Raw genomic sequence first — 10,000 nt, forward strand, 5'->3', positions numbered from 1 at the left:
CACACACACCTGACAGGCTGAAGTGAGAGAGCGAGTCCAGTCCTTCTCCTCCCAGCTGCACAGACCCAGAGCCAACGGACGGACAGATGGAGTCCAGAGCATCCAGATCAGCACTGCAGGAGTCCGGCTCAGGGGAAATGAAGGAGTCCAGAGCGTTTAACTCACTGCCAGCAGACGAGAAGAACGCAGGAGGAAGACCAGGAGATGAAGAGGAGAAGCACGCCAGACCAGCAGGAACAACTCGAGTCTGACAGAGAAGAATTCATGAATGAGTAGCTGCAGAGCACATCACTAATATACAGCCTCATTATTAGTTAAGGCCCGTTCACACACAGAATAATATCTAAAATACAATACAATACTTATCTTTAAAGCACATTTAAAACAACCAAAGTGCTGTACATAGGAGAACTAAAGACAGAGAATACCGAATATAAAAGAAAACATTTAATAAGTAAAAGCAATAAAACAGTGATCATGGAGCATTAAAAGTGAGAGAAAATAGGTACTGTGTGTCAGGGCTATTAAATTAGTTTGTCACGGGAGCCAGTTCATGAAAAACATCCCAAATTAGTGATGGGTCATTCATGAACGAATCTTCAAAATGACTCGGGAAATACGAGTCCTCTCAGGGAGTGATTCGTTCATCCGCGCGTGTGCACATTTGTGCAGGTGGTATCGTTCATTTCAAGTCTTTTGAGTCGTTCACCGTGGAAAAGCAGAAGTCAATCATACGCATTTAGAGCGGGAAAAAGATTTGATCCGTTCATCTCGAGTCCTCTATCGGGTCATTCGTTCCTCACGGGAAAATCATATGTGTTTAGAGCCGGAAAAAGTATTGAACCGTTCATCTCTCGAGTCCTCGGGTTTGAGTCATTCTGTCACGTGATGAACGAATGACTCAAGAACCAGAAGACTCGAAAGGTGAACTAATCATCATGGCTCCTATCGGCTCAGACTGTGCACATTGGTTAAGATTATACGTGACTGTCAGAGTAACGTGAACGAACCACTGACATTTGAAGACATGAAGAGGTGAGCTGAGCAAAGAGACAACAATACCTTCATAGACAAAAGAGCCGGTAAACAATGAATTAATATTTTCTCCTTCTTATAGTATTCTATTTATGACTTATTTGTCATGTGATCGACCTTTTGGGCTAGTTGTAGATGTGTTTGGAAGCAATTCGTAACATTTTAATAACATTTTGGCAAATTGAACCAAATGAACGAAATAACTTAAAAAAAGATTTGTTCATCTCGATGAACGAGACTCAAAGATCCGAGTCAGTAAAATGATCCTAACTTCCCATCACTATCCCAAATGAGGGGCCAGAGAGATGTGACCTGCAATATGAGTGATGACACATCAGCAATATAAAAGTTCATATGCTGTATATTTTTGCTCCTTAAGACACCCACATTGGCTTGTTCTACATTAAAATGTTAATATAGTGTATTTTGAAGCAACATAACATCAGTGCATTGTACAATAGGCTTTTTTATTTTTGTGTATTGCTCAAAGGCTTCTTCTACATTCAGACACATTCATATTATCTGTTTTAAACTGCTTAACAATAAGGGATGCAGCGATTATAGATTTTGGTTGTACGATTACAGTCAGAAGAATAATTATGGTGTCACGGTTATCACCATTAATATGCATTTATTAAATTCAAAACACTATTAGGTTAAAAAAATTGACAGGAAAACTGCTTATATTTTACAGTGTTGTTAAACATACAAATACAGCACAAATCATTAATAAAAAACGAATTATTGTGTTGTTAGTTATAGTTAGTGGATGGTCTTCAGTGTGCTCACCTGTGTGTTGTCCTTGTCATTGGTCATGCAGTCCAGCAGCAGGTCCAGCTCATCCCCCATCAGCTCCAAGTCCTCCAGCGGCTGAGGAACACCTCCAGACATACACAGAGGAGCATCATGGGAGTTGCTCACAGACACCGGTGAAACAGGAGACGTCCATTCATCATCTGTCACACAGAGTAAACACAAAACACACAAAAAAAACTTAATTATTTAATCCTAATTGAAGCTGAATGTGTGATTCAGTTTAAAGAGACAGTGCAAGTCTTTAAAGTCATATTTTCAAATGCTCCTAAATACACACACAAGCATCACATTTAAAGATCAATCTGCATAATTACTGCTGTTTTTCAAAATGGTTTAACTATGAAGTTTTTACTTTGGAAAAAGTACTTAAAACTACACTAAGAAAAGCTAGGTTGGGACCTAACAATATCCTACTACTGTGTAATCATCAGTACTTGTCATATTAATGTATTCAATTTAATGTATAAAGTATTCCAGTGCAGGTTTGAAATATACTTGCGGTGGTAACCGTATTAAAACACACCATGTACCAATAGTTAACTATATGCGTCAAACAAAGCGTAATTTTATTTTTAACAATCATTTTATTCATTATGACACTAGTTTACAGTTTCTTTCAATGGGTTAAAGTAAAAGAAAAGACTGTTGAAATAAAAAATAATCCACTATTACTCGTATGCCATTCAGGAGCCATGTGCACCCACTGACAGGTCAAATCTGCTTCCCTTTGTTATCAGTTCATGCCTTCTCTGTAAATCAAGCCCAAGGCCTTGGTGGTTCTGATACCATGGTTGACTTAAGTACAAGACAATCAGCTTATTCCTCATATGAATATAATATTAGAAATGTCATAAATGTGTTTTAAATACCTGCAGAGTCTGAAACTTTCTCCTGCTGAGATGCTGGAGACACCTGTAAAACACAAAAGCAGGAAATTTATTAATATACAGTTGAAGTCAGAATTATTAGCCCCCCTGTATTATTAGCGCCCCTGTTTATTTTTTTCCCCAATTTCTGTTTAATGGAGGGAAGATTGTTTCAGCACATTTCTAATCATAATAGTTTTAAAAACTTATTTCTAATAACAGATTTATTTTGTCTTTGTCATGATGACAATAAATAATATTTGACTAGATATTCTTCAAGACACTTCTATACAGCTTAAAGAGACATTTAAAGGCTTAACTAGGTTAATAAGGTTAACTAGGCCAGTTAGGGTAATTAGGCAAGTTTTTTGTATAACGATGGTTTGTTCTGTAGACTAACGAAAAAAAAATTGCTTAAAAGGGCAAATAATTTTGTCTCAAAAATGTTTTTAAAAAAATTAATAACTGCTTTTATTCTAGCCGAAATAAAACAAATAAGACTTTCTCCAGACGAAAAAATATTATCAGACATACTGTGAAAATTTCCTTGCTCTGTTAAACACCATTTGGGAAATATTTAAAAAAGAAAATAAAAATCAGAAGGGGGCTAATAATTCTGACTTCAAATGTATATATTTTTTGTATTATTGTTCTATGTGTGTGTATGTATAGACATTATTGATATATAAATTACTTGTATATAAATAATGTCCAACACTCCCAAATTTCAGTCACTAAAAAATTATACATTACAAAGCTGTATAATATTGGAAAAATCTGACATTGCTAAAAAAAAAAAAAAATTATTTATTTTATTTTATTTTTTTTAGCATTTTATATTGCGTTATGAACACTTTCACCAGATGTCATGACCAAAGTCATTAATTTAAATTGATTAGGATTATTCTGTAGGGCACTGTAGTGGCTATTTTCTTTTCTCTCTGAATGGTCATGAAGACAAAGTCTTTGCCAAATTGTCTTTTGAAATGTTATTCTTTGCAAAGGTCACACAATCATACAGCAATGCAGGTTTCTGCAGAGTGAGACACTACAGGAAGAGTGTGTTCTCCTTTAATCTAGTTTCTCCTCCCTAATGCCCACAAGGTCACCAGTGACGTACATCATAAATCACCGTTATCCTCTACACATATTTTAGTTTTACTTGTCTATATTTCAGTCTCACCTCCCACCTGGCCATACAGTTAGTTAATACCGAGTTTAGACTGCATGATTTTAGCCATGATTTTCGACGAAAGATTTAGAGAAAGATGCGAGCTGAGAGAATCACTGATAAGTCCCCAATACCCATTCGATATTTGGCATGCTAAATATATGGAGCTGTCAGAGATTAAAATCATGCCATGTGAAATGAGTTAACATCGGTGATCACCTACAGCAGGGGTGTTCAAACTCAGTCCTGGAGGGCTGGTGTCCTGCAAAGTATAGTCCCAACCCCAATCAGAAACACCTTGGCTAGCTAATCAAGCTCTTACTAGGCTTTCTAGAAACATCCTTGCAGGTGTGTTGAGGCAAGTTGGAGCTAATATCTGCAGGACACCAGCCCTCCGGGACCAAGTTTGGACACCCCTGACCTACAGCCAATAAGAGAGCAGGATCAACTAGTGTAGGTATCTGCAGGCCAGCGGGAGATGGAGGAGAAGTTAAAAGTGCTTCTTCTCAGTATTTTTGGACCCAAGAAATGGAGGAAAAACTAGTGTAAATATGGCAGGAGCACCCGTGTCATCAGAGCAATCTCACAACTGGGTCGAAAAAGGAAAAATTGTTCAGAAAAAGTTGCTAATTCCCTTCAAAGGCCAGGTAAGGAAAATAAGTACAGTTTCTACCCCACTAAAGGCTTCTTTCTCATAATGTAGTTAATAACAAAAGATATACTACGTGACGTTGATTTGTTTCCATGTCAATAATCACATGTGTTTGGATAAAGTTGTTGGCGATTCTTCCTATTGTAAAGTCATGCAGTGTGAAACCCCGTCACTGATCCATCCTACAGCGTAAACAAAGGAGCGACAAAACTCTGCCCCAAATAGTCATGCAGTGTGAAAACACCCGTGACAAGACTACTTTGAAAACCCTGCAGTCTAAACTCGGCATTAGCCATCATACATGGAATAAGATCTTGTCTGATGATAAACAGATGTTAAAGTAGCCATGTAAGGCCTAACTGTAAAATGTAAACAGAAATACAGAAGATAAACAGTTGTTAAAGTAGTCACACATGATCTAACTAAATAATGTATACAAAGAGAAAAGAAAGAAAAACAGACTGCGTAATGCATGTAAATTAATTTCCGCCACAAACATGTAGGGGGGCTGTATATGTTATTTGGGGTTTCTACAGGTTTCATCAAGAAAAATGTAAGACTTTTGAAGACCATTATGTAAGAAATTTCAGACTTATACAAGGCTAAACACCAAAGATTTTTAAACAATTAAATAACCATTAAAAACAAAGGTTATGGTAAGAAAGATAATTAAACCATGTTGGTAAAGAGAGTTCATAAATAAACTTATATTGAGATTAAATGTTTGTGATTGGATGGGTGTTAGTCCGATTGGGTAGCTAAAATTAAACTGAAATTTATATTATTAAGCTTTAGATTTAGACCTTTTTAAAAGTATTTAAGACATACAACACAATATTTTAGTGAATTTAAGAGCTCTATTTTGACGGTCCATGCACAAAAGTGCAAAGCGCAGGGCACAAAAGCATTAGATGCGCATCAGAATCCACTTTTGCTATTTTAAGGATGGAAAAATCTGCTTTGCACTGTGGCGTAGGGTCTAACAGGGTTGAGCTTATTCTCTTAATGAGTTATAGCTGTGTTTTGAGAATAAACCAGAGTCTCATCTCCTATTCCCTTTATGTTGCGTCACGCCATAGCGCATTTGCTATTTGCATGGCGGATTTTGTTACAGAGAGATGAGCCTCCTTATTCTTTACTTTCACTATCACTCCCATGGATAGGGAAACGTGTTGTAGGCACAGATATCAATTAGCCTATAAATAATTATTTTGTTTGTTAAGTGCAAATATTTGTTTCAAAACTATTTCTGAATTCAGTTCCAATTTCCAGCAAACGATAAATGAACAATAATAATGAAGTGTGTTCAAAAACCTGAGTTATATCCTAAAACACATGCATGCTGCGCCCCATATGGTCTAAAACCTGACAGGTGGACAAATCTAAGCTTGTTTTTAATAAAACAAATATAAATATGGATATAATAAATAATACTGCTAATAATAATAACATTATACCAAAGCAAATTGTCATGAATAAACTGAAAAAGTCCCTGAGATAAATAAGGCATGGAGGCAGTGGTTTTTATATTTATGTAGAAAATAATAATTTTTCGTAATATTTTAATCCTTTAATTCTTTTTCATGTGTAAAGATATGTGCGTATTGCTCAACATCCTGTTTCTATAAAGCAATGTGTAAGCGAGGCGCACAACTAACGCGCTCTGCGCTGGACCTCCTCTAAGCTAGTCTATTGAACAGTCTATTATAGTTTCTCAAAAAAGCAACGCGCCAGCAATGCGCCTCAACACACCTCCTTTTTTAGATCAGAACGCCTAAGGGCGCACATATGAGCGCAAATGCATTAGCTATTTAAACAGTGTGATCGAAAATGTCAAAATAACTCCTGCGCCGAGCTGCAACTAGCAAATAACAATTGTGCAGCGCCTTGCGCCGGGTGTATAGGGCCCTTAATGCTTTTTAAGGCCTAAAATTTGGTAAGACCCTGTGGATACCCTGATTATTTCATATAAATATATTCATATATAATTTATATATATATATATAAGAAAAATCACAGAGGAGCAAAAAAATCACAGAGGAGCAAAGACTAAAGTGAAATAGACAGTGCTTTATGAAATCATATTGAGGTAGATACATTGAATAATTAAAATGTAAAACTGACAGAGAAAAAGAGAGATTGTGCACAGCCACAGACTTCTGCTGAAACAGTGCATAGAGTAATAGATAACGGGTGGAAAATTACAGAGTGTGCTAGTTACATGTTACTAAAGTGCTTTTGGGAAGAAAAAAAACAACCTGCTGTTGTGTGTACTTGCGTGCGTGCGTGTGTTTGTGCGTGTGTGTGTGTTTCCTGCCTGACTAATGGTGAGAAGACAGTTGTCATTGGAAAGGAAAACACAAAGGAGTGGCTGAAGATGAGACAACTATAAATACTAGCTGCTGAGATTGTGTGGGCTGCTGTGGACTGGCCTGGCATTAGACTCACTTTGTAGAGGGTTTAGTTTTCTCTGTATGCTTCATCCATTTGATTCATTAAATTGATTGAACTTGTTTGAAGCCTGGGTGTCACGATGGTGCAGTGGGCAGCACGATGAGTATACTATGGGCTAGCACGATCGCCTCACAGCAAGAAGGTCGCTGGTTTGAGCCTCGGTTAGTTGGCATTTCTGTGTGGAGTTTGCATGTTCTCCTCATGTTGGCGTGGGTTTCCTCCGGGTGCTCTGGTTTAACCCAAGTCCAAACACATGCGCTATAGGGGAATTGTCTGTAGTGTATGAATGAGTGTTTCCCAGTGATGGGTTGAGGCTGTAGTGGCATCCGCTGTGTAAAACATTTGCTGGATAAGTTGGTGGTTCATTCCGCAGGGGCGACCCCAGATCAATAAGCCGAAAGGACAACTAATGAATGAGTGTTTGAAGCCTCTGACTGATAATTGAACTTGAGGGACTAAGGGATAGTCCAGGGGTGGCCAACCCTGTTCCTGGAGAGCCACGTTCCTGCAGATTTTAGTTGCTACCCATATCAAACACACCTGAACCAATTAATTAGGACCTGAACATCACGTGATAATTACAGGCAGGTGTGTTTGATATGGGTTGCAACTGAAATCTGCAGGAACGTGGCTCTCCAGGAACAGGGTTGGCCACCACTGGGATAGTCCAACAGCCTGAATGCTTTAAACACTATACAATGATTTAACATCCACAGGCCTTAAAAACACAAACAAATGACAAACTTTCACTTTACTGTGGTTAAATTCTGCAGTGACCCCACAAATCTCATGTGTTTAGACCCGGGGTTCCCGGTATTTAAAGCTATAATGCTAACTCAACATAGCGTATTTTGCGATGTGACTACTGTAAAAGACACATTGCAATATCGATACTAAACCCATACATTGTGCAGCCCTAATATATTATTCTTTGACAGTTTAGTAGCACATCACATTAAACATGAGAAGTATAAGAGGTGGAGTGGGTCATCTGATTATTCATATCAGTATTTGCTAAATCCAAAATAAAATTTAAGCTTCAGTTGCTTGTGTTGGTATATCATAGCTTCATGCCTAGCACAGTATTTTGCACATATTTAAATTTTTACTTCTCAAATTAAGCAGCAGATTTCCCTCAAGCTCTATTATTCAGATTTTAAATGACACAAATATGTTTGCCTCTCAGGTAGAAGTTGAGTCAAATTTTCATTGATCGGTTATTAATCTGTTCAATGATTGGTTGAGGGAACACATTTACTACTGCTGCTAAATATTTAATAGACCAAATATTGATGAATTAAAATAAACTCAATATTGTTTATAATCGAGCTCTTGACGGTAGCAGGACACTGGGTGCACGAGCATCACTTTTTATTCATTTGATATACATTTTACATAAACAAATTTTAAATGCATACCTGTATACTGTTTTATTATTAATATAGTATTTATTTTGCTATTTGCAATGCTTTGACAATATGTACCAAATATCAAGTCAATAAAGTGATCTGAATGTGTAAATCTGCTTGACAATAAAATGCATAAGTTTGAAGATGAAGTTTTAGTTTTATTGTTACGGTCCTGTATTTATTATGATTTTTATTACTACTGTTGTTGTTGTTTGCAAGTTATGTTTTCTTGATACGAGTTGGTATTTCTTTTCATTTGAGGCTAACTCCACCTTGCACCTGAGGCTAATTCCGTGTTGTCGGCTGAATGTGCATCTGGGTGGCTCAAGTTTCCAGGGCGTTTCTGGCTGATCCTCTTGTTTTTTGCTCTGTTGCGAGCATGACCCATACTTCCTGAGAATCTCTATGCATCTTGCTGTTCTGATGAAGGTTTGAGAATTCTGTGCGCGTCTTGTGCAGCTGCCGCTGAGGAGCCATGCTGGTGTTGTTTGTTTCATTCTTTGTTGATCTATGTTTTGTTATGTTTGTTTGTTTAATTAATTATTTTGATTGAGTTAATATTAAGTTAATTATATATGAGCAATTCCATGCAAATGTAAAACTTGCCATGAAAAAAATAAAGTTTTCGCCAAAATAGCAAAACCGTTTCACTGTTTTTTGTGTAGGCTTTTATTTTCCAGTACTTTATAAATACTCAAAAATGTCTCTGTCAGTGTTTCAAACTATTATATTTGATTTACCAAAATCACACAAGTGCCAATTTCACATCCGTCACATCCATAACGACACTTTTCCCTCATAAATGTGAAAATATTAAATAAAATAAAGCCAACAATTTTTGTTTTATAGTGAGCCAACTCTTATCCTTTTGATTAGCATTGTTTCTTTTGGGTTGTGCAGTTTAATTTACAGAATTTCTACAAAGTAGGTTGTATACTGTAAACGCACAGACTTTTTTGTCACATCCATAATGCATGTTTATTTTCCTCATTTAAAATATAAAACATGTTTACAGATAGATTTTTTTTCTGCTCTCACAACTCAGTGGTTATTTGTTTTGAAAAATATAAAGGGATGTTTCAATATAATGTTAACACATACTTCCTCTGTCAATTTATGTTTTGAGATTTCACTGCAAATGTCACATGTATAAAGCTGGAATTGCTCATATAATTTTTTGTTGCCATTATATTTTTTGGATAAGACATGTATTTTTGTCTCTGAATAAATGGAGAATTAAATTAAATAAAATGTAATTGTTGCGTGTCCTTTTTATGTTGCTGACCCTTCCCTAGACGAGCATTATAAATTGGGGTTTGTATCATTTATAAATGAAATCGTGCCTCATCTGAAGGTGATGGTGCAGTGCATTCATCCTCAGGTCCTGCTGCTTTATTCCTCTGAAACACAACAACAGCACAATAAGTGAATAAAACATCACAAATCCTATAATATGATCATCTCGCTGCAAACATCAGGGGTTTATTCTTCATATGTGGATTACTCAGTTAGCTAAATTTGGATATTGACGATTTGACATGATCCAGGATTGTTTCGTTATTCAAAACAGAGTTGTTGTCATAGCAACAGTTCTGGT

General features: G+C 36.6%; 2 protein-coding genes across 3 annotated transcripts in view; one reads left to right on the plus strand and one right to left on the minus strand.

The window, feature by feature from the left end:
• LOC141381087 (uncharacterized) overlaps positions 1-10,000 on the plus strand; it is a 460,537-nt gene that overhangs the window by 393,231 nt on the left and 57,306 nt on the right. The window lies entirely within an intron of this gene.
• zc3h7ba (zinc finger CCCH-type containing 7Ba) overlaps positions 1-10,000 on the minus strand; it is a 47,792-nt gene that overhangs the window by 23,581 nt on the left and 14,211 nt on the right. Inside the window, exons 7-10 of the mRNA XM_009299075.5 lie at positions 9,747-9,803; positions 2,721-2,763; positions 1,825-1,991; positions 10-247 (exon numbers count right to left, since the gene is read on the minus strand). Of these exons, the coding sequence (XP_009297350.2) occupies positions 10-247; positions 1,825-1,991; positions 2,721-2,763; positions 9,747-9,803 (505 nt within the window). The remainder of the gene's footprint in view (positions 1-9; positions 248-1,824; positions 1,992-2,720; positions 2,764-9,746; positions 9,804-10,000) is intronic.

This window comes from Danio rerio, chromosome 3 (assembly GCF_049306965.1).
Source record: "Danio rerio strain Tuebingen ecotype United States chromosome 3, GRCz12tu, whole genome shotgun sequence".
In the NCBI taxonomy this organism is placed as follows: Eukaryota; Metazoa; Chordata; class Actinopteri; order Cypriniformes; family Danionidae; genus Danio; species Danio rerio.